This window comes from Paramisgurnus dabryanus, chromosome 6, assembly GCF_030506205.2.
Source record: "Paramisgurnus dabryanus chromosome 6, PD_genome_1.1, whole genome shotgun sequence".
In the NCBI taxonomy this organism is placed as follows: Eukaryota; Metazoa; Chordata; class Actinopteri; order Cypriniformes; family Cobitidae; genus Paramisgurnus; species Paramisgurnus dabryanus.
Genome location: NC_133342.1, coordinates 49,237,064 through 49,262,788, shown reverse-complemented (window position 1 = coordinate 49,262,788; position 25,725 = coordinate 49,237,064). Strand labels below are relative to the sequence as shown.

The window sequence follows — 25,725 nt, the reverse complement described above, 5'->3', positions numbered from 1 at the left end:
AGGCTGTTTTTAATGTGTTTGGTACGTTTATCCGCTAAAGCACTCTGAAAGCGCTATTCATTTAACCGTTACTCGTCAACCATTTGCGCTATCAAAAAAGGAATGGTTACTAAAAGAAGATAAATTGCACTTTTAGCCAAATTATGGTTTATTAAGGTAATTTCTTGCTTTCCGTCCTCCAATCGTTTACCTGGAGAGCGCGTGCAGGGCGCAGTAGAGAGAGCAGATCTGAGTGAAAAGGGAGTACACCGTTAAACGACTTTGAAGCAGTGAGGTAAAAAAGCCTCCTAAATGTATAACACTGTTGACGCGCTGTTGGTGCCTTGGGACTCGACAACCCGACTGTTTAAGTTGATTTTCAATAAAGCAGTGTTGATTTTGTTCGCTTCTGGGTCCTGTTATGTTTCAGAACCTGGTAATGCTATAGGTAAGCCACGGGCTTGTTTCTCGCCAAACTCGCTGTATACAGATCACAACACCTGAAATATAGTCTTTGGCAGGATTTGCGTGCACTATTATGTGCATCCTCTTAAAAAAAATGATGATTAAAAATGGATTGAAGTGCGATCGGAGCCTTTCGTTTTGTGTTTCTGTGGACGGCGCATCTCGGGAACGGAGGTATGACTTTTAAGACTTGGGTAAACTCCCGCGCGGTCTTAAAAAAATAACATTCATAAAGTTAAATTTAAGTCCTAGGATGAAGATCTGGGCGTTTTAAGGCCATAGATATAACTTTCTGAAGGTTAGTTTTTTGTAACACCCCGCGGGAACCCTGATAAGTGCAAAAATAGAATTTAAAATATGTAACGCCGGTATCAACGGTTTTGCAAAATCCATATCATGGCGTGACACAATACCGGTAATTACTATCATACCGGTTTATTGCCCACCCCTACTTCCATGTGTCTGAACTTGAGAGGTCTTCACGGAATACCAGAGACCCGTGCGGTTCCGGGTTTATATTTTAAATGGTCAGTCACGTCGGGGTCGGTCCTAGTTTATTTACTTCGGGTCCCAAGTAGGGATGCTTAACAATTAATCGTGATTAATCGTTAGCAGAATAAAAGTTTCTGTTTACATTATATATGTGTGTGAACTGTGTATAATAACTTTGTATAAATAAATGTACACACATGCAAGTATGTTTTAGAAATGTTAACATGTGTATATACATTTGACACGCAGCGTTCGAGGAAGGCAATAGTTGTGTAGTCACCTGGCTCAGAGTGAATGTAGATCTGTGTGTTGTCTGCATAAAAGTGGTACTTAAGACCCAAAGATCTGAGAAGACCGAGAGGCATGATATACATACTAAAAAATCGACCCCTGAGGAACCCCATTTTTGACTGACCCAGTTTTAGATCTGAGCCCGCCCATTGAAACAAACTGCTTACGGACTGAAAGACTGTAATGCTCTATTAGCAGGTGTATCAAAACAATACTCTAAATAAGTTACAGTATGTTCTTAATTCGGCTGCTAGAATCCTGACAAGGACGAGATCGAGGGAACATATCACTCCTATTTTGGAGTCTTTACATTGGCTCCCTGTTAGCTTTCGTGTAGATTTTAAAGTTCTTATGCTCACTTATAAGGCTCTCCACGGCCAAGCACCTCACTATCTATCAGAACTCTTAAAAGTCTACACACCAGGGCGTGCACTCCGCTCTTCTGATTTAGATCTTCTTGCTGTCCCTCCTACACACATGCGTTCTATAGGTGATAGGGCTTTTTTCACCTATGCCCCAAAATTGTGGAACTCCCTCCCTAAGGAAATCAGGCAACCCGCGTCTCTTAGTGCTTTTAAAACTTGTCTTAAAACATATTATTTTAGACTTGCTTATAAGTAATTGCTTTTAGGTATTATTGTAAATTGTTTATTGTGTATTTATGCTGTTTTATTTCTATTTATCTACTTTCTTTTCTCTTTCTGTGATTTTTTTTTAATTTAGTTTTTACTGTAAAGTGCTTTGAGAAGTAACATTGAAAGGCGCTGTATAAATTAAAGATAATTATTATTATTATGGGTGCCAAAAATATGCTTTGCTCAGGTCTGCGGTGTTCAATTAGCAATTGATATTGATCATATGGAGCATGTGATCGTTATATTGGTGGTACACAAACAGCCGAACACACATAGTTGTGCTGCACGCGCTGGAACGCCCTTCTGGGCGAGGGAACGCTAAATGCGTTGCTCACGCGTGGGGTCCCGCGTCGATCAGTAGCAATAGTTTTTAAAAAGTCAGCATAAAGGACTGTATGTATGTAGCCGAGGAGTCGAGCTGCAGTAGTGGAGCCACAGCCATAACGTTTTTTGACCAATCCATGCGGACCGCCTATAGGGATGCACCGATACCACTTTTTCCATCTCCGATCCGATTCCGATACCCGAATTCTGAGTATCGGCTGTTTCCGGTATCTGCCGATCGAATACTACTGTATTTTTCTTGAACAATTTAAATTACACACAGACACACATGCACACGCACACACACACTATATAAATGTGTATAGTGCTTTCTGCTAAATCTAGCATAATATAATTACATTATATATAATTATACTTTTAAATGTAAAAACCAATAATTTAAAATGATTTACAAGTTACAAGAACATAAGGAATTATTAACCATGGCAGTGTTTAGGACAAAATAAAATAGACACGTTTGATCAAATAAGTATGCTAAATATATTTTCCTTATTTGCGCAAAAAGTCACAGTAAAAAAGCTTTAGTGTGCAGATGGTTATTTTGGGAATTATGCACTTAACCGGACCTTTTATGCACATTTCGGGTGCAGAATTGATGCGTATAAATCATAGTGTGTGCGTCTAAATCATACTGCGCTTCCTGGGTGCAGCATTGATGCTCTAGAAGCATCTTCACATGGGAATCCTCGCGCCGCAATGGAAAGTTACGTTCATAACTATTAAAACCCAAAGAGATTAGATGCATCGTGTGCTCAGCACATACTGAATTGCATCCATCCAACAGCTTACTGAGACTTTATAAAATCAGATCTTTAAAACAGCCTACAGTTATTGTATGTGTTCGTGTGTTGAATGACGCGTTTCATCCGTCCGCTTATAAAATCAGATCTTTAATAAAGCCTAACGTTACAGTTATCTTGTGTGTCTGCGTGTGTTGAATGACGCGTTTTCATCTGTCCGCTTCTCATCAGTGGATTACAGTTTTTTTCAATCGCTAACAAGCGCTTACCCATACTTCAGATAATTTTTCTAAACACTTAAAACAGAGTTCCACCTACAAAACACAATTGGCCAAACGCATAATTTTCTTCTCAAAAACACATTTTGTTAAATAAATACTAACTCTTCATTTATCTGCACATAATAACTTTACCAAAACACTGGAAATCTGACTCAAAATAAAATTATTCTTTCAAAGAATAACACTTCTTTTCACTTAGCAAGGTACATGCAATCAATTAAAGTACACCAGGTTTCTAAATACTGGCTATTGTTGACATTACAAAAACTGCATAGACTTTTATGTTTCAGTTTTACAGGTATTTGCATGCAAAACATGTTTTACGTTTACGTTTTTACGCTAAATGTCTTGGTTGGGAACTGTGTGCCCACATGTACAGCAATGTTCACATTCAAAAGCATTTCAGTAAAAATCAGTTTTTCCCCTTACTCTTGACTACAGGAGGTAAAGTAGAAACACAATATGATAGAAGCTTTTTGAGGAGCTTTCCTCTTCTCCCAGAGGGTGGAAGACGTTGCATTCTTTAGAGGGACAAATTATTTTACATATGCATTACTGTATGACCTTATTGACATGTCAAGTGAGAATAGAAACAATCCATGTAAAATGCAATACTTACCTGTTGGTTTGTTGAAAGATGCGTATAATGGAGGCAACCTCCTAAAATTGGGCTGCACTCTTTCACCAGCCTCTCTTACTGAAATCAATGAATTTCATCACTGACTACTGTTCTTGCAGCCCTTGGAATGCCACCACCATGCATTCTTACACCTCTACATTGCCCTCTCCTTGGGTCTGCTCCTCTTACTGACCCTGCACCTCTCACTGCTCCTGCACCTCTCACTGCTCCTCTCACTGCACCTCTCTCTGCACCTGCATTTCTCACTTCACCTCTCACTGGGCCTGCTCTTCTCCATGTGCCCCTTGCTTCCTCGTCCAGACATAACAGTGTTTGTCTGTTTCTGTTTTCAAAAACATCACTCCTCAAAGTCCTCCTTTTACTGTATAAGTATCAATGTAAAAGAAAAAATAACCTAAGCCAGACTGGAATCAGCTGTGGTTGGCCCAATTTACCCAATATAAAGCTTTTTATACTGTATCTATGGTTTGGAATATTGTTTTTGCTATTGTGAGATGTTGTGTGTAAGCATTTGTAAATACTACAAAAACAATCCATAATTTTGGTGGGAGGTATAGCTTGTCTGTTAAGAAAATGTAAGCATTGTGGAAATGTGTTTACTGACTGCTTATTGTGTGAAAACGACATGAAATGAATTAATGGTATGGCCACAAAAGACCGATGCTGTGCTAATTGTGTTTAGAGTTTTGAAAATGTGACAACTGATTGGACAAATGCTTGTTAGCGACTGAAAAAAACTGTAACTCAGTTTGCAAGTAAGTTACAGCGTTTCTGTGAACATTAATATCTTAAATGTGCGTTTGTTCCTTCACATGAAGCTATTGAGTGTAAGATGACTTTGATTATAGTGCATAAAAACGTTTATGGTGCTCTTATAATACTTGGTCGTTTTAATCGCTTGTCAGTGACAACCATGGGTAACGTGCAGTATCGGAATTGGATCTGTCCTGTTAGTCCGATATCCGATCCAGCAAAAAAGGCCGGATCGGCCCCGATACCGATCCAGAATATCGGATCGGTGCATCCCTAACCGCCTACCTTATTAACATGCGGAAACATAAATAAATAAATGTAGAAATGCATAAATAAATGTAAAAATAAATAAATGTAGTGGTGTAAAAAATAATAAAATTAAAAGTTGATACTTTTGACAAAACAATATATTTATTTGATATTGATTAGTGATGCAACAATACACTTAGTTCACGGTTCAATACAATTTACGGTTCTTGGTGCCTTGGTCAAAGTCTTTTTTAAGTATTCTATGCTTAGGTAACAGGAACAGTGAGATGTTAAATGGTTTTAATTGCAGTTCTCTTTATTTTATGTAAATGCAAAAATCATCTTACACATTTCTAGTGTATTGATACAATAATATAAGATATAATTAAATAAAGATATATAAAAATGCTATCCTATTCAAACTGGGGAAACATGTGAATTCATTACATTACATAAATTGGCCATTTTATTTACCTGTACTTAGTAAATTAAACTTTACATTGTAAATGAAGGCTATACAGTACCTTACTAACTACACTACTGTTAAATCCAACATCATGCTGTCTGTGTAGAAACCAAAAATGCGTTCCTCAATCAAGTTTACTGGTGGGATTTATTTTAGCATCATGTGCATTCTCTTCTTGAGTTGAACTTTTTCAACTTGCGCAAAAGACGTGTTTGAGGCAAATAACGCGCGTTTGCATCAATAACCAGCCCAATTTGCGTCATTCGCATTTTGACACGATCGGTCTGCTGTGGCATTACGCAAATTGCCCCACACAAATTTGCATCTTTACATTGATGTTGTATGTAATCTACACACGCACAAATAATTAATCCACACTAGGGTTGTGCCGATAGACGATATCATCGTCCATCGTGATGGTTGACTGACATCACGATGGAGAGACACCATCGTGATGCCACGCCCCCTCCCCACTCCGCTGCCAGTCGACATACACTTACTCTCTTCTATATAGACTATAGTTAACCTAATATCTTTGCGTGAATTGCTCTATAAATTAAATAGAAGACGTGAGACGTGACGTGTGTTAGTCTGTGAAAATATCCTGTCGGGCATTTGATCTTGACTAGGGATGGGCACGGATATTCGAATATTCGAATGGCAATAATAATTCGAATTAAAAAAATGCTATTCGAATGTTTGTTTATTTTTAATGTGCCACCAAAGGGTAACAACTTATTTAATGCTTTTTCACTTCATCTATACTGTCTTTTACAGACTTAAATGTAAAATATACATAAACATTAATTTGTATGTATTTCTGATTGTTTGGCAATGCAGATTGCAGATGAATTTAAGTTTTTCCTTTTATCTCCGGGTTTGTCCCCGCCGCGCCGTATTTGGCCACTGGCTCAGTGAGGGCTCACGTGTTATTAAACGTGCTTCTCCGCCGCCCGAATCAACACATCATGAGAGATTTGTAAGCTTTCTGTTATAAAGTCTACTTTATTTTGTTAATAAAGAGACAGACACGGAGAACGAAATGAAACGGAGAACATTTATTATATGCGGTGCTCTTTCGAAAATGAACCGGATAAATGCACATGGCAGTTTAAAGCAAAGCACCGTCTTTGTAAAATGTTGTTAAATTAAGCTAACGTTAGTAACTTTGCACAGTCAAAAATAATGTATCGAGCCAGCTTACGTTATTTGTAAAATAATGTTAAATACAGATTTTCAATCTTGTTCAATCCGTCTGTTGTTTTTATCGGATAACCATCATCAGGAAAGTTTTCTCCGCAGCACCGGCATTATATTGTATCTAGTCAGAAGAACGGGCTTTCACCGAAGCAGGTAGGATAAATATGGTTTTCTTTATTCACAAATACGTCAAACTAAACTGAGAAGATATTTATATGGCGACTGAGCAGTCGGTTATGTAGATGTGTTTTTTCGTTTGCTCCGGGCTCTTGGTGTTTTGAGTCTGTTTAAATGATGATAGCCTACTTTGTCAAGTCCTCAAACTTTAAACTTCGCAAGTCCTCAAACTTCGCTTAGATTTGGGGTTGGTGTATAATATTTGGTATAATATAATGTATGTAACATCAAACAGTAATGAATTAATACTAACGACCGACTTGAAACTAAGGATTTGACTAGACTTTGCTCCGCATTAAGTTTTAACGCATTTTTTTCTGAAGGATATTTTTTAAGAAGAATTTAAAATATATATATATATATTTTTACAATGTTTTCAACTTAAAATACATACATATATATACATACAGAATATAAGTTTAGCTTGCTGTGGATATTTCCTAATTATAAGCCTTCTGTGAAATTATGACAAAATGAAAAATACAAAACACGCATGTCTTAATTAACATAATTTAAATAAACGAATATTCGTTCTTTAAGAGCTTAAATATTCGAAAAATTAAATATTAAAAAAATTAGTAAATTACTGGAAAATGCCCATCCCTAATCTTGACATTGCTAGAATCTTGTCTTTTTACATGTTGTACATTTATCTTAAAATATTTAATTTTGTACAAGAAAACAGCCCATATTAATCATTTATTAGTAGCCTTTTGTAGTGTCTCGGGAGATCGTGCTCATTGTTACATTGAGGCTATACTGAAGCGGCAGATTAAGATATAAACCCAGAATTCAGGGAACGTCAAGAACAAGAAAACGGGAACAACACTCCGACCGAAACGCGGGATTTACATACACAGACCATGTTTAAATTTAGATGTGTCTGTCCCTGTTCACTTTGTCTAGTTTTAATAAGCTGCGGATTGAAGTGCTGGCTGCTCCCCGCGGTGCTGAAGACCCGCTCTCTGACGGAGTACTGGTGGCACATATGCACAGATATTTACGTGCAAAATTTGGAAAGCGCGGAGGAGTCGTTGGGATAGTAAAATAATGAAATTATAGCTTTTAAATAGAAAAAAATATTTATGTAAAGAGATTAAAAGGTGCTTAAAAGTGCACAACTCTTCTTCAGTGGATTAAAGCTACTTTTTCCCCTTATGTGCAACCTATAGGAAAGAGACATTAGTTGGGACAGTAAAATAACAAAATTATAGATTTTAAGTACAGAATAGTATTTATGTAAAATATATATTAAAATAAAAAGTGCACAACTCTTCTTAAGTGTTTATTAAGAATTCTTCTTAATAAAGTAAAATAACGAATAATAATTATATAATAACGAATAATAACGAAAAATTAAAATACCCCCCCCCCCCGCCTAACGATATCATCGTCCATCGCGATGGTTTACGTAACCATCGTCAACTGCCAATTTATGGGGACATCGCCCAACCCTAATCCACACCTCAAATTTAAGACAGTGGTGCTGCTTCTTTTTGTTGTCGCTGTGTGCTGTGTGCACGCGAATGAAATCTGACACCAGCATTGCAAGCAGAGTTCAAGCAGAGTTAACGCAGCTAGCGCACAGTGACTGGATATCAACTCGCTGTGGCGTTTAAGCGTGCAGATCACCCGGGCACGCACATTAACAAAAGTGCAGGGAATATAAAACTGACAGATTTGGATGGATAAACAAAAAAAAAACGCAATTCACATGCGCGTATTGGACCGTGGCACTCGAACCGAACGGTTCAATATTATATTGAGAATTGTGGCATCCCTAATATTGATTATATATTTGCCTTTATTTCTACATTTAATTAATTACTTATTTATACTTAATTTCTGTATTTCTACATTTATTTATTTATTTCTGTATTTCTACATTTATTTATTTATTTCTGCATTTTATTAATTACTTATTCCTGCATTTATTTATTTATTCATTTATTTATTTATGTATTTCTAAATTTATTTATGTTCATTTATTTATTTATATACACTTAAGTCATTTTTCGTCCTCCATAATTCTGACCACATAATGCTGTGTCTTAATGTGATGCTTCATTTTTTTCTAGAGATCTTGTTTTCTGTTCATTTATGACATGGAGCACTTGTTGTTTTGAAATGAGGCATGTGTCTACTGAAGGTGTGAAAATTGATGACCGGCCTGTAAAGTGGGCTACAGCACTCCACATGGCGTACCGTGGGGTCCTGACCCACATAATGCTTCTGCTTTTGGGTCAGATCTTTCTTCCCTATTTTCAGGACTGAATGCAAAAATGTTGCTTCAGAGTCAATCAGTTAAGATCTCTCTGAGATGACAACGCCTGATAGATCACTTTCAAATCGAAGTTAAAATTAGCGTCTCAATTTTGGTTAAAATCACAATATTATTAGGGATGCACCGATACCACTTTTTCATTTCTGATCTGATACCAGAAAATTTAAGTATTGTCCGATACCTGCCGATCCAATACTACTAAGGGAAGAAATTTAGTAGTCCGTACTAGTCAAAGGTGGATTCCATTAGTCTGTACTAGTGAAGGGAAGAAATTTAGTAGTCTGTACTAGTCAAAGGTGGATTCCATTAGTCTGTACTAGTGAAGGGAAGAAATTTAGTAGTCTGTACTAGTCAAAGGTGGATTCCATTAGTCTGTACCAGTGTTGTATAAAGTACTAGAAAGTAATACTTGAGTAAAAGTACAAGTATTGTACTAGAAAAATACTTTGGTAGAAGTGAAAGTTGTCTTTTAAAATATTACTCAAGTAAAAGTCTTAAAGTATCTGATATATACTGTACTTAAGTATCAAAAGTAATTTTCTGATATTTAATGTACTTAAGTATTTGAAGTAAAAGTAAAAAGTTTTTTTTTTTTTTAAAGCAAGCCGTTAGAACTTTGATTGTGAACTTTATTGTGGCTTTCTTATAGTAAAGCATATTCAGGGTTCCCATTATCTTCTTAATCTCAATCATCAAATAAAATCTGTCTTTTCCAGGACTTTTCAGGCACAATTATTTTAAGTTCAAAGAGCAAACAGCATATTTTTAGAGCTGACATCAAATAAAAAAGCAGAAATTTCACTTTTGTATGAACTTCAGGTAAAAATGAAAAATAAATAATAACTTATTTCTTTCAAAACATGAGCATATTTTTGAAAAAAGTGGAGTATCCCTTTAAGTTAGCTGCTCTACTAAGAAAAAAACAACAACTCGTTGTGTGGCAATGAAAGCACTGTGACTTTGATCAACAATGCAAACGTACATTCACAATGTATAACATTAGCACAACATTATCCTATAACCACTGAGTTTTGAGTTAATTAACATAAAAGGAAATCTCAAGTTTGACAAAACGTATGATGCTTTTGAAGACGTGAATACAGTCCTTAAGACTTTCTTTCTGACCTGCCACTGATAGCAGTTTTTAAAAAATATTTCTCAATCTAACTTTAGCCTACCGGAGGGAATATTCGGCCGGCAGCTATAATGTTACCATAAACAGTTAAGCGTGTTTCAGTTGAGAGTTCTCTGTGAATTAAATAAATCCAAGGGAAAATCAGCGGTGTAACGTTAACGTTGACGTTTATAAAACGTGCGCCTGGCCATCACATTAGACAGATAATTATCTAATACGGCTTATGATAACTAATGTTGAATCACATTGACATTGTGGCTTTACTTAATAACTATTATTTTAACGTACCTTGATGTGATTCTTCAGGTTGGACGGGGAGTTTTTAAATGACAAAATATAAGTGATTTTCGGTAGGCATAAGAGGCACTTTATTCGGTAATCGGGAATCTTTAATTCCAATGTACAAAAACATTTCTTACAAATACGGCCACGGGTGTATAACGTTAGCTTTCTCACCCTGTTCATCGTCGGGGTGGTCGATTACGATAACGGGAGTTCCTCCAGTAGGTGCTTTCATTGCGGTTTCAGTTGTGCTCTCTCCTCCTTTGGCAACACTATGCTAAAATAGAATGTACGTGAAATAGACGCTGCGTCCCAAACCGCATACTTCCATACTATATAGTAGGCGAAAAGCACTACTTCTCGTACTCTTTGCCTACTATATAATATGAAAGTAGGTGGTTTGGAGACGCAACGAGAGTGTGCGGAGCGTAATGCAATCTAGAAGCACTGATTCGCCAAAACCTCCCTTATTGAGGTCGCACACATTTCTTCTGATTTTATTTTGTAGTAACGAATATGCTTAGTGGAAATATATAGGAGTAAAAGTATACATTTTATCTAGAAAATGTAGTGGAGTAGTGCTGCCACTAACGACTAATTTTCTAACGACTAATCTTTCGACTAATTTTTCGAATAGTCGACTATTCTAAACGACTAATTAAAAAAAACTCAAGTGTTTGTTATTTCATTGTGTCCATTTTATTTGGAACCCACCGGTGTCATAAACAATATGAATAACTTAAATGTTACCAAATAAAAAATTACAATGTAAACAATATAAATAATAATAAAAACTTATATATAAAACTTATAAACTTATATTCATATAATAAAAAAAATGAAATGTTTCACTTCTACTCTTTGATCTTATATTGCATTTTAACACAACTGAATGCTATTTTACATATTATCTGTTCTGTTGTAGCCTATAAAATAGTGACTAAACATGACCCATCACCTCGTTTTTATCCAACCAGCTGTTTCTTTAACTGCTGCTAAAATCCTGATTTACTCACTAAAAACAGTTGGGTTAAAAATAACCCAATAAATAACCCAATGGTGGGTTACTATAGCACCAACCCATTGTTGGGTTATTTTAACCCAATGCATTGGGTAGAAAGTTTTACCCAATTAGATGGGTTATGAAATAACCAATTTGTTGGGTTATTTTTGCAATGCTGTTTTAACCCCATTATTATTATTATTATTATTATTATTATTATTATTATTTATTACTATTATTTGCTTTATAAATAAATAATACAAAACTTACAAATACATTTATAATGCTTTATTTTCATTTAGTCATTTGCACCTGCATTTAAATGTATAAATACAGACATGTATAGAAGCATAAATACATACACACATACATAAATATATACATACATAAATAAACAAAAACATAAGAACAAAACAAATCTACTCAATCTTATCCAACTACAAACTGCTTAAAAGCATAGTTCACACATTTTGTCATAATTTTCTCCCTCTCATGTTGTTATAAACCTGTATATAAGTCTTTACTTTGATAACCACATATTTCAAAGAATGTTTGAAATCAAACCGATCATGAGCCCCATTCATTTTCATAGTATTCTTTTTTCCTACTATGACAGTCAATGGGGCTCATGATCTGTTTGGTTTAAACATTACTCAAAATATCTTCCTTTGTGGTCATCAGAACAAAAAAATGTGTACAGGTTTGTAACGACAGGAGTGGAAGAAAATTATGACAATTTTCATTTTTGGGGGAACTGTCCCTTTAAGCAGGTGACAGTGTGTTCAGGAAACATCACATGATACAAAATGTATTGTGTGTTACAGAAACTACTTAACAGTAGTGAAAGGCTTGGGATACTCTGTATAAAATGTAAAAAAAAAAAAAATTAAAGCACATGTCAACTGCTGGTCTTGCTCCTGGGCCATGCATGCCTCCCCACGATAACAAAGGCTTGTGATTAGTCGAATTCATCCCATAGGAGGACATGGGGTCTTCGTCACACTTCCTCCTCCAAATACTGAATTATGTTTGTTTTCTGGCCTGAAGACAGAATTTTCACAATGTAAATATGCACACATAAACAGGATAAAAAAAACTAAGTGTCATAAATGATACTTACAGGTTGCAAATTAATAAATGTTTGCTTTGCCTCTTGGTACTGTAGGAAGGCTGAATCATCTTGCTGGCCATTTTGTAAGGTTTTTAATGCAACATCTCCAAGAATGTCTACATTTAAAGAAAATAATAATTAATTAAATCTCAAAGCAAACACATCTGGCACGCTGAATAAATACTCTACTTTGACAGTAGATGGCGCTGAATTGCAAATTCAACCGTTACCAGGGTTACAGTATACAGTAGTAGACGTGCAGCGCTTAATCAGGGATTATACTGAAGTAAGACGACAATAAAATGCCATCGAGTCATTTCTTAAGACATTTACATTCAGAATCACATTTATATTACAGCTCTGTGTCTATAACACCGCCAAAATAAAATATTTGGAGCAAAAAGCAGCCGGTTGCATCCCTAACAAAAGTTAAAAAACGGTTTTTACTACACTTTAAACCAAAAAACATTGTCTGTTACAGAAAGCATGGTTAAAGCAATATGGCAATCAATACGCCATGAAACTAACGTTATACTACTAAAAGAAGAAATGATTCATTTTTGTAAGGGCTCATGCTGTTGGTGCTGTTTAGTATTAAAATAAATTGCGATGTCTCTCTACGTTTATGATGGCTTAAAAACGCGTTTGGCATCGGTAACAGTTAATCAATGGAACAGGTGTAACGGACAAAAACTAGACAGCAGTGTTTTTGTACACTTATTTAAACGTGACTGATAGTTCACTGTGTTTTAGAGCTTAAAGACACTTTGTAGAAATAAAACATTACACAGAGATATATATTTTAAAACGTACCTCTCGTCTCGTGTCTGTCCGCACTCAGCAGTGGCACCGGTCAACCGTTGAAATTCAAAATGCGTGACGTGAGCCCGATTTTAACCCAACTCTCTGGGTTGTTATGGAAATAACCCAATACAAGCTAGGAATAACCCAACAGAACAACCCAATATGTTTAACCCACCTATTGGGTAAAACAAATAACCCAACGGTTTTTAGAGTGTAGATATGCAAAAATCACCATACATTTACATTGTAGCTTTACTGCTGTTGCTCTTCTCATAATTGTTGTTGTGTTTTGAGCCATTTCTTGATTTTAAATGCGAGTGATATAGCGCAGACAATTCGGCGCAAATTCAGAAATATAAGAGAATACACTGTTGTTGTTACATAGACTACAGAACACGGCATACAGCATCATAGGCAGGGAGAAAGCTCGCACACAGACTCACACTACTGCTAATCTTTCTTCAAGTCATGTTAACTCGATCAGTCGTCTTTGTCAGAGACATCTGTGAATGTTGACGTTTACGCAAAAAAGAGAGTACATTAAAAACACTGCCACCTTTTCACTGTCACGTAAGGCGCGCGCGGTCGAGGCGCTGCAAGCAACATGAGTGAGAGAGAGAGAGAGAGAGAGAGAGAGAGAGAGAGAGAGAGACGCGCTGAACACTCGCAACAATGAATTGAGCCGTTTAAAATAGTAAAATAAAAATGTAAATGGGAATCATGAAAAATCTATTTGTTGCGTCCAGTGTTGATTTCGTGGCGGAATCACGAGCAAACATAGCCTTTAACATCCAAAGACAGAGTCATTGTACTTCTCAAAAGAGTTAATAAAACAGTACTGACTAGCTCGCCATTTCATTAATAATCATATAACAGTTACTTGCGTTGTCCTATTCTCTGTGGGTGTATCGTCAATAACTCCCGAGTGTTTTCGTTTGAGATGCTCGTGCATTGTCGTTGTGCTCCCGTGATAAGCCAGCGACGTTTGGCACAGTGTAACAGACCACTCTTTTATCACAACTTGGCTTAAAATACTTTCATACTTCGGAAGCTTTCCGACTCATAATTCCATAGACTCACCTGCCACCGCCAATTTTTCAAAATTAAAGCAGTGAAGGCAGGGGGAGAGGGAAGAAAGATGATAGCGTAGCAGATTAACCAGCAGGGCGCGCACAGCGCACAGACTGGTGTGGAGGTGAATTACATTGAGCCATTTGAGACATGAGACAGAATTACAGTGGGCCGTTTGAGACGGAAAAAAATAAATATGCGACTCCTCGACTAAAAAAATTGCCGTCGACAAATTTTCATCGTCGATTACGTCGACTACGTCGACTATTCGCGGCAGCACTATAGTGGAGTAAAAGTGAAAGTTGACATAAATTTAAATAGCGAAGTAAAGTACAGATACGTGAAATTTCTACTTAAGTACAGTAACGAAGTATTCACCAGTACAGCCTAACAGCCTAATAGAGAATAATGGGCCATGTTCCTTTTAGAAGGAGGAGAGTAAAGTAATTGACCTAAACATTTACTCAAAATGTCCAGAGTAGGTTGGAGCCGACAGCCATTTGAGCAAAGCTTTTGCACATATTGCCCCGCTGTGCCTCTTGTGAGTTCAGTTCCCGAATCAAGGTCCTTTTTCGTTCCCATTTCCCACTTTATGTCTTGTCATTTCCAGTAAAATCTATATACATCCTTTCAAATAATGACCACAAAATCCTAAACTATAATTCAAAATATGGATTCTTGTCATCTAGTGAGATCTCTAGAAGTCACATTGATATTCTTAATTTTTTTTGCAGGGAAACCTTACAGCATTGAGAGCTCTGAGCGCATTCAGCTCTCGGGAACCTATAACGTGCGGAAAGGAAAGCTGCAGCTGCCCGTGAACCGCTGGAGTCGTCGACAGGTCATTTTATGTGGCACTTGTCTAATGGTGTCTTCAATCAAGGCCAGCCATACAGGAAAGATGCACATCTTACCACTGATTGGAGGAAAGGTAGTGATCCCAAACAATCATTTTAACGATTGTTTGTCAAATAAGGAAATGCATCAATGGGATATTTTAAAATGGTATATTTTTATTGATAATATTCAATATGATAATAACACGATATTAAGCAAGAAACTGGATTTCATGACATTCAAAGAGTTAATGTTGTTTTGAATATCATCATGTGGTTTGACAAATTATGTTCGGCCTAGGCAGTTGGAGCTAATCTAAAAATAGTATATTGACATCCCAAATTTGCAGGGCGCAAAACAGGGAGGATGTGAAACTTATATGCTGGTGTAAGGTGATGCAAAACCCTGACAAAAGGTATTTGGAAAACCAGCAGCAAATGGCTGAATCCACAGGGAACCGTTTTCTAATTCCTGTTGAATTACCATCTGAAACCATTCTCAAAAATCACCATTTGCGAGACTATATGGATACGATTTAACGAGAGTCCATACACATGAAGCGGTATTGTTAAAATTGCTTAAGTCATGAACCTCTGGTTATTGCATTTGTAGATTAATTATTTTACCTTAACTAAGTTGTTATGTAACCGTACTGTATGTGGGTGATCAGTGTGATAAGTCATAACCGCTGGTCATTATTTCTGCTTGTACATAGTAATATGATTGAACTATATTCGGCTAGATGGTGCTAAGCCCGAACCTTTGGTTATAGTTTGAATTTTGTACTAAGTTATGTACAAACGATAGCATGGGGCTACATGGAAACTTTTAGCAAGAGATGACGGGAGCGGCATTGTTAAATTGTGTAAGAGTCATAACTTCTAGTATGGTCAAATATGTGTTTGTAATCTGCATGGGCCGACATGGGTAATCGAATGAATGAGCTCAATATTAATATGAATCAAATCGAATGATCAAACGTTTATCCAAAAACTATTATTGCATCAATTTGATTCATATTACAATATGTCTTTATCTTTTGGAGTCAGATGAAGTTACCTAAATTGCGTAATGTTAAAACGTCATCTACAAACAACGGAAAAGACAGAACGCGCTAGAATCCTTCACCATGCCATTTGGATTCCACCGTTGGGCCAAAAGGATGGATATATTTTATTTTTCCCCTTACACTGGTACAATCTTGTCTTTTTAGAAGACTTTCTAAATTAAATTATTTTGTTGCTGAAAGTCCGTTTTTGATTCATTTTGGTCAATGCAGTATAACAGTATAAATGTTGAAAAAACTTGGGATAAACTGCAAAAAATGCCCACTACAAACTCTATGAAGCCTCCTCATATAAAACTAAATCATATTTAAAAAAAATAAACATTGTGTATTAATTTAATTGATGTTTACCTTTAATTCGTATTGAGCCTTCATATAAAATAAAAATGTATACTCACTGTCAAATAAGTATAAGACTTGAAGGCTCAACTGGAAAATTAATACGATTCACCTGAACGTCAGTCAGTTATAAATGCTGTAATGCAGGGCTCTCAAACTAATGGATTTCTTCAGTCACAGTATTGACTTTAATAGCAAATAGATCAAAACTATGGAGCTATTATAGTAATATGTGGTAAAATATGAATGTTAATGTTACATAAGTTAGTTGGACAGAAAAATGTATATCAAAGCTCTATTTGTAATTGCATAGCAAGCTACATAATGATATATTTGATACTATACTACATTAAATACATATACTCATACATTTATCATCTTTCCCCTTTTTTAACCTGATTTTTCTCATCTGTAGTTCAGTTTGTGTTGCACTAAATCTCCTGCTCTTCTGCCCTACATGGTGTCACCATTGGAAGCTGTGACTTGACGCAAACTAAAAAATTAAATCTGATAAGGCATTACGATTTCCTTGTGTGGCTCATGATTGCTTAGCTACAAAAGATGCAACGGAAGCAGGGATGCACAATCTTGATTTTTCGTGTCTGATTGCGATACCGATATTTTTTTACAAGCAAACTGGCAGATTCCGATACAGATTTCCGATTTTTTTTCTTATCGAGCAACAAACAAGAAAGAATGACATAAGGATACATAAACAAGATGTTTATTTGGTATTTTACAGGCTAAACTAGGTTTTGGCTATATTGAAAACAATAACTGTAACCATCTGAAAACATTCAGCCCTACCAAATTCTCACGTTTTGCTAACATTTCAATTTGACCTATTGTTCATAACTGAGCGCACAAATCTAAATTATAACAATTTGTAAGTCGGACAAAAGACAAACTAATTCATCCAAATAAAATAAATTGTTCTATACTGTATAATTAAAAATATACAAATGTATCAAAATTCTATTAAAATCTGTATTGTATACAGTAGAATTGCAGAACTTTCTATCAGTGCGATTCTAAGCTGTGTGTGAGAGAGATGTTCAGTGTGTGAGAGAGTACATGTTCAGCATTACATGGCAATAATAATGAAATACATTCCTATAGATCTTTTATTATTTGTCAGGAAGCCTTTATAGTCTACTTTCCTTAGTTTCAGGTAAGGTAAAGCTTCTGATTGCAAAGCAGTTGAAGAGTTTTTCAACGAATAAATCATAATTTAGCATGAATCTGTCTTAATTCAAGAATCTAACTTTGACTCTTTGCGTAGGCACATTGCCCGTCCAAGTGAATGACATCGGAAGAGCACAAGAGCGATTTAAAATCACACTCCTCTATATGATTTCTTAAAGGTATAGCGGAAGATTTTCATTTTCCGGGTGGATCACCACTGTTATTGGTCATCCCAGATGTCAATCATTCTGATTATATGTTGACGTATAACCGTCGCACGTGCTCGCCTCTATGTCGCTTTCTGCACATGCGCACTTTCACGTGTATGTGTGTTGTGCTACGGTTTCAACCATTCATTGAAGGTCGCGTTCTCAATGTTTTTTTCAAAATGTCTGAGGGTCGCAAGCTAAAAAGTGTCTACGAATTGTATGACAAGAAGAGAAAGGACTATAAATAAAGAAACAAGACCAGATGTTTATGGGAGACTATTTCACACGCTGGCGTAAGCTAAAAGGACAGGTTGGGCTTCCCAAGCGAAGTTTCTACTGGAAAGGTACATTTTGTCATGCTATTTGGAGAAATCCATTTAAAATCACTGCTGGTAAAAGTTGATGTAAGCTATGATTTGCGATGCTAGCCCTGGCACAAGTCACGAACCGCACAGACACGGTAAACATGCCGACAGAAACTTGTAAACAGAGCGAAGAGAAGAACTGAGCTCCTGCACGCTCTCTCTCTGTCTCGTGCACGCGTTTAACAGGCGTTCCCTCTCGGGAGCATTTTTTTAAAAATATCGAGGGGCGGTTATTTTAAATAATTCGGGAAAATCTTCCGCTATACCTTTAATCTTGTACTGCATGTCAGTTCTTGCGTCATCGGGTAAAGTTAAACATACATAAAAAACTCGAGACAGCTATGAACTCTGCAGAGAACTTCCCTGCGCCGCGTCCATTAATTATATATAGCCGGATAAGTTATCAGTCTCTTCTCAGCGTGAGAAATACAAGGTGTGGCGTGTGAGCGTGTGAACTGACTGAAATGTGTGTGTCTCACTGTAAATGCATGAGACTTGAGAGCCCTGTGTTGTTTTATTGCAATTAACTTGTCCTTTGCAGACATGGCAGAATGCAGATTGCAATCTTCACATCCTGCACACAGATTTTGAAATACTTCCACACAAAAGACATGTTCGTGAATTATTAAAAATGTAGTTTGTGCACACAGGCGCACTTATGGAAAAAGCGGCCGATGTCTGGATGGTAAGTCTACATAGAAAGAAACACCACAGTCCAGCAGTGGTTTAGCTTAAGCATATGCTACCAATGTGCTTCTGCTGCTTCCCTTTATACTGGCATTTGTTTTCCTGTCATGTGATTGCTGCGGCGCAGGTGCGCGGAATTATCTGTTTGTTTTTAATCATGCATGGTAATGTTACTGATGTCATAGGCCAGTCAGCGTAGCTCAAAATGACGTCAAACACGCATCTCCAGACCCAGTCTTTACTAGCACATGCTCTTGTAACGCTAACCAGACATCAAAATGCCGCCATATCCACAATAAATAAATAAACCCACAGATCATCGTGCCCATCCCAACTCTGTAATACTAGTGCAGTGATTTCTATAGTAACATTTTTATTGACTGAAAAGAATGGTATGCATGCAATTTTAGCAATAAGAAATGTTAATTGTTTAAAAGAATGAAATGAGACCTGTATTATTTTCACCTGTATTTTATGGATTGTTCTTTATTAAAGAAAGGTATTTCTTATCCGATTACTTGATTAATCGATGGAATAATCAATAGAATATAGGGTAACGTATGCAAAAATCACGGTTCGGTGCGTACCTTGGTTTTGAAGCCACAGTTCAGTTAATTTTCAGTACAGTAAGGGGAAAAAATGCAAACATTAAACTGCAGGTGGTTTATTACTATAAACTTTTTTTTAACAATTTATTTACACCTTTTAAACACTTTTTATTAAAATATAATATATAAAATAAAAAAGAATAATAAATAAAATACTGCTGCAAAGTTCTCCACTAAATAACATACTTTATACATGATTTTATAACAGTAGGTAAATCTTTTCTTAACTTTCTCTTAAAGTTTTTCTACTAAAACCTTGAACTAAACTAACAAATTCAATTCCTGAATACATTTATAAACTATTAGCCTACATTTTTGCCACCAAAAAAATTTTCTGTTTTGATTTATTTAGGATTTTTTTAACTCACAGTATTGAATTGGTTATGTACCATCTCTGTATAAAAATAATATTACTGCTCTATGTGTAACTGCATAGCAAGCAACATGATGATATACTTATTATATACTCATATTGAGATGAGTGAGTTGCATACAGAGCCATCTTTTCAATTCAATTCAATTTTATTTATATAGCGCTTTTCACAATTGTTAATTGTTGCAAAGCAGCTTTACATGAGTAGATGTAGAGGAGAACACAGAAAAACAATAGATAATATAAGAAGTAAAATATAGCGGCTAAGGTTAAACCGTACAAGCGAGAGTATTAATAATGTAACGTATACAGTAAAGTGCTAAGTTAAGCCAAAGTTGGCTGACTCTCCCTGGGACGAAAAAACCCCCTAGGAAAAACCCAATGGGAAAAACTCCTAGAAGGACAAAAACCCTTGGGAGAAATTAATATATATTTATATATATAAACACGGTAGGGATAGGAAGCGGGTAAGCGGATTAAACTGGTTCAGCCGGTGGTCATTGGTCGCGCATCGGCTGGGCATCACGTTGAAGGACAGCCAGTAGATCAGTGGTGTGATGACCTTCACAGCAACAGGAACTGAGTCCGTTTGTCTCATTGTCCTCGGGGTCGAGGACAAGACAGGGAGACAAAAACAGAGTTCTATTAGCGTAGATGCCGTTCGCATGTGATGCAAGTGTCATACATTTGTCACGGTGATCCGTGTCATGTTTTGTGTCTGTTCTATATTGTCATCACCTGGACACTTGTTAATTATCACATCATTCATTCCACCTGTGTGTCATTAGTCTTTGTGTATTTATACCAGTGTTTGTGTCACACTCATTGCCGGATCATTGTCATTACAACCCTGTCTGTTCCCTGTGTTGGATGTTCCTGTTTTCCTGTGATCCTGTATTCACCATATCAGCCCTCGTGTTTTTATTATTAAATGTTATTTATTTTGAACTTTGCGTTTGCGTCCTGTCACTCCTACCCAGTCATGACAACATTATAGTGGTTTAATTCAGCTTGGTTCCAGACAGGCTAACTATTGCGGCAATAGTATATTACCCATATGAGATATGTGAGTGCTTTGTTCTAGACAAAATAACTACTGCGGGAAAAGTACATTTACTGGACATTTTATGTGAATGCTTTGTTAAAGAAGAATGTCTTAATTTTAGATTTAAATTGCTCGACTGTGTCTGATACTCGAACATTATTTGGTAAATCATTCCAGAGCTTAGGAGCCAAGTAGGAAAAGGATCTACCACCTTTAGACACTTTTGATATTCTAGGGATAATTAAGTGACCAGAATTTTGTGATCGCAGTTTACATGGTGGGTTGTATTCTGATAGTAGTTCTTTAATATACAAGGGCGCTAGGCCATTTAAGACTTTGTAGGTGATTAGTAATATTTTAAATTGTATGCGATATTTAACTGGTAGCCAGTGTAAAGATGCCAGAATTGGACTAATGTGGTCATACTTTTTAGATCGAGTAAGCACTGTTGCGGCGGCATTTTGAACCAGCTGTAGCTTGTTTACCTGATTTGCATGGCATCCCCCGAGTAACGAGTTACAATAGTCTATTCTAGAGGTCATAAAAGCATGGAAAAGCTTTTCAGCATCTGATGCAGACAGCATATGGCGTATTTTTGAGATATTTCTAAGATGAAAGAATTCTGTGCGGCAGAAATTGGAGATATGACTATCGAAAGATAGATTGCTGTCGAACATTATGCCTAAATTCTTAATCGTGGAAGATGGCACCACCGTGCAGCCATCTATGGGCAATTTGTAATCTGACATATTATGTTTGGAGCAATTTGGTTCAATAATAAGTATCTCAGTCTTATTGGAGTTTAGCATAAGAAAGTTATGTGCCATCCAGTCCCTAATATCACTAATGCAGTCTGATAGCTTAGCAAACTGGTGGGTTTCGCTAGGATGTGACGAGATGTAAAGCTGGGTATCATCCGCGTAGCAGTGAAAACTTATGTTATGTTTCCTGATAATGTCTGCTAGAGGTAACATATATAACGAGAATAGGATAGGGCCTAGAACTGATCTCTGAGGTACGCCGTATTTAACGGGGGAGTTATATGACTCTTCCTCATTTACATAAACAAAGTGATATCGATTGGTTAGATACGATCTAAACCAGGCTAACGCCTGACCACTGATGCCAACATAGTTTTCTAGTAAGATTCTTTGATCTATTGTGTCAAAGGCTGCACTAAGGTCTTTATCTTTTGCACGTTTCTCCTAATCTTTGCCTGTGTCGCCAATGTAAGCTGGGACTTAAACTAACAATACCCTCCACAGCTGAGAAAACCCGGGTTACAGCTCTTCTCTGTCCCGCCCAGATTAACTGATCGCATTGTCACAATGATATGATTAATGTGAGGTGCAGATGAAAAATCTGATCACGCATTCCGTTATTCTCTCTGTCACAGAAAGTGCGGCTCATGATTGCGTAGCAACGAAAGACGCGCAACCTCTCACGCACTTTTGAAAGAACAAAACAGCGCGTTGACATGCGTTTAACACGTGCTTTTAGACGCGACACGTAAGCGGCCCCGTAAACGTTTACATCAATAATCAAACGAATTAACAACTAAGTAAATAAAAATCTTTCTACAGGCCGAATTATGTTATATGTTTGACAGAAGACTTGCGCTGAACGCGGAGACTTCCTCCACTTAATATGTTCGTGTGGAAACACAAAAATTGGCCCCTATGTTCCGCACACAAAAGATTGCATTTGGCCTTTCGGTGCACATGTGCACCGTGCCGAAAGCCCTGTACCAAAACGGTCTGGTTCAAAGTTCAAACGGTACGAATACAAGTACCGTTATACCCCTAATAGAATACTCCATTACTAAAATAATCAATAGTTCCAGCCCTACCCTTGTGCAAGGCTCGTTTCCCGCAATTGCTCCCTTGGCACTACAATGATAGCGGCCCACTGTCCCGTGTGTGTTCACTGCGATGGGTTAAATGCAGAGGCCACATTTTGGGTTGGGGCTACCAACATAATTGACAGTCATGTCATTCACTTTGCTGGTAAGAAATTGCTGTTGTTGTTGTTGTTGTTTTTTGTGGTGGGTCCTGTAAAAACCACTGGCCCAATAAAACAAATTCTTAGTATCAGTATTGATCACTAAAGTCAGTTTTTAGACAGCCATACTACCTACAGTATTGGGTAAGTAGTCGTGTAGTAGGTGAGATAATGTCTCCACATTGCAAACATGATTATCTCTGAATGGATTTGACCTTTTTGTTTGTGTTGTTTGTAGGTTGAGGAGGTAAAGAAACACAGCCACTGTTTGGCCTTCAGCTCGGCAGGACCTCAGAGTCAGACCTACTACATCAGCTTCGATAGCTTCACCGAACATCTGCGCTGGCATCGGCAAGCTGCCAAGGTTTGTACTGCATTTAAATCTTTTCCAAACCTTTTGTGAAGTTAGTACTTGGACAGCATCTGTGTTTGTACAGTAAACTAAAGGTATCTGTGGATAATACAAGTGTGTATGATAAATAGTATAGAGATTTAATCAGATTTTTTAGAAAGTAGCTGTCTGCAACAGCATAGCTCTGAGCGTTTGTGTTAATGTTAAATATCATTGTAGTGACTGCTGACCAACAGCATGAGCCATGTGACTTGGTTCCTTCAGTTGTTAAACTTTGTGTCTTGAGTTTTGTGTGTGTGGGGAGAGGGGTTGTCCTATGATATGGGACTGTTTCAGATTCAGACATGCTGCAAATGTTTGTGGAAACTGAGAATAGACTGCTGTTATTGGAAAAACTGCTCATGTTAACGTGTAAACTGCTGTGCTTTGTAACTGGTTTGCACTCAATTTTACATACATGATATAACTTCTTAATATTTTACAGTGTCTTTTGAATTGTTTCAATGATTTACGAAAATCTTTTTTACATTACATTTTGTTATGCTCTGAAAATGACATCACGTCATCCCATAACAACATGTAGAGCGTTTGAAAGCCCTAGTCGTGTGTCCTGCTTTGGCACACTTTGCTATGAAGAAACCGTTCAAAACAAACGCAAGTAGGCCAAACCTAGCCAGCCTATTTTACGCAGGCTTTTTCAGAGACAACCTTGTGCTGTGACTCTGTGAGAGCTGTGTGGCCCACAGGGACCCTCAGATAAAAAGAAAGAGACATTTCGGAGCTAACAGTATACTTATGTTTTATACATACAGTTGCATTTAAATAGGGTGGTTATTCACAGCTACTGGATTGAAACCCTTAACCCCTAGGGCCCTATTTTAATGATTTAAGCACATGGTTTAAACGGGTGTGTTCGAATCCAGTTTTGGTAATTTAACTACAGGTAAAAATGGTTTGTGCGCCATGCATCTCATCCCCTTTAAAAGCCAGTTGCACTCGGGCCATGCGATTCCCTATTTAGATGGCAGAATTTGTAAAATACAAAACTAAATGGAGGAAGAAGACCACCAGTTTAAGATGTAAAAAATGTGCATTCTTTTCATTTAGTTGAAATGTTATTTTTTGGTATTAAAACCTTTAAAAGTATTTTTTTTCGCTTATGGAAGTAAAATTAGCAGGCTTTTAATTGCTGTAAATGTATTGATATCCTACATAATCATTGTAACAATTATTTGCAAATATGCAGGAAAAGGTTTGTACTTTAAAATACTTTATTTGTAACAAACAGGAGATAATGAATTTACAAACGTAAAACAAAACGTTGTCCAGCACTCGGACAGCGCCGTGTTTTGAAAAGCTTTAAAAACGGTTCTCATCTCACCTTATCCACAGGTACAAAGTCATCATATACAGTAAATCCGTGTGGTAGCACAGCATTTTTCAATATAGATGCAATATTTGTTGTTTAAAAACTGATGTTTGCTGTATTTAACAAAAAAAAGAGCAACAGCTCCTAAAATCACAAGTTTGATTTTTAAAGAGTCACTTCTCCTGCATGAACTGGCAGTAATAACTTGATAAATAACGTCTTTCTCACATACTTTGTGTCTCTGTGTCAGATGGTGTCTCAAAGGATAAGTTCAGTGGATCTGTCTTGCTGTAGTCTGGAGAAACTACCGCCCAACCTTTTGTACAGTCAAGATCTGACACATCTTAATCTCAAACACAACTTCCTGCCTGCTGACCAAACACTTCTGCAGCTCCAGAGGTCTGTGTGTGTGTGTTGTGTGTGTGTGTGTGTGTGTGCATGTGTGTGTGTGTGTGTGTGTGTGTGTGTGTGTGTGTGTGTGTGTGTGTGTGTGTGTGTGTGTGTGTGTGTGTGTGTGTGTGTGTGTGTGTGTGTGTGTGTGTGTGTGCATGGGTGTGTTTGTGAGTCCGTGTGTGCCTGCCTGTGCTGGTGCGTGCATGTTTGCTTGTGTGTTTTCCTCACAGTGTGCCACCATCTTTTATTTCAGCTTTGTTTTAACTTTTACTAACACTTCCTCTTTTCATTTGTAGATTTTCTCGTTTGCGGAGTCTCAATCTCTCTAATAACCAGCTAGGAAGTTTCCCTTTGCTCATCTGCTCCATCAGCACACTGACGGAGGTCAATCTCAGCTGCAACTACCTGACCTCTGTCCATCCCGATGTGGGCAACATGACTAAGTGAGTGTGTCAGCGAAGCACCACGACTAAAGATGTTTTAACTTACTGAA

At 37.0% G+C, this 25,725-nt stretch overlaps 1 protein-coding gene and 1 long non-coding RNA gene across 2 annotated transcripts in view; one reads left to right on the top strand and one right to left on the bottom strand.

Moving 5' to 3' along the window:
• phlpp1 (PH domain and leucine rich repeat protein phosphatase 1) overlaps positions 1-25,725 on the top strand; it is an 88,045-nt gene that overhangs the window by 46,747 nt on the left and 15,573 nt on the right. The window contains exons 2-5 of the mRNA XM_065272960.2: positions 15,138-15,334; positions 23,357-23,482; positions 25,090-25,238; positions 25,529-25,675. Coding sequence (XP_065129032.1) covers positions 15,138-15,334; positions 23,357-23,482; positions 25,090-25,238; positions 25,529-25,675 — 619 coding nt within the window. The remainder of the gene's footprint in view (positions 1-15,137; positions 15,335-23,356; positions 23,483-25,089; positions 25,239-25,528; positions 25,676-25,725) is intronic.
• Positions 11,691-12,750, bottom strand: LOC135758100 (uncharacterized). The gene is made up of 2 exons (XR_010536423.2): positions 12,538-12,750; positions 11,691-12,458 (listed from the first exon to the last, which is right to left on the bottom strand). It is a non-coding gene; the product is annotated as an uncharacterized lncRNA (long non-coding RNA).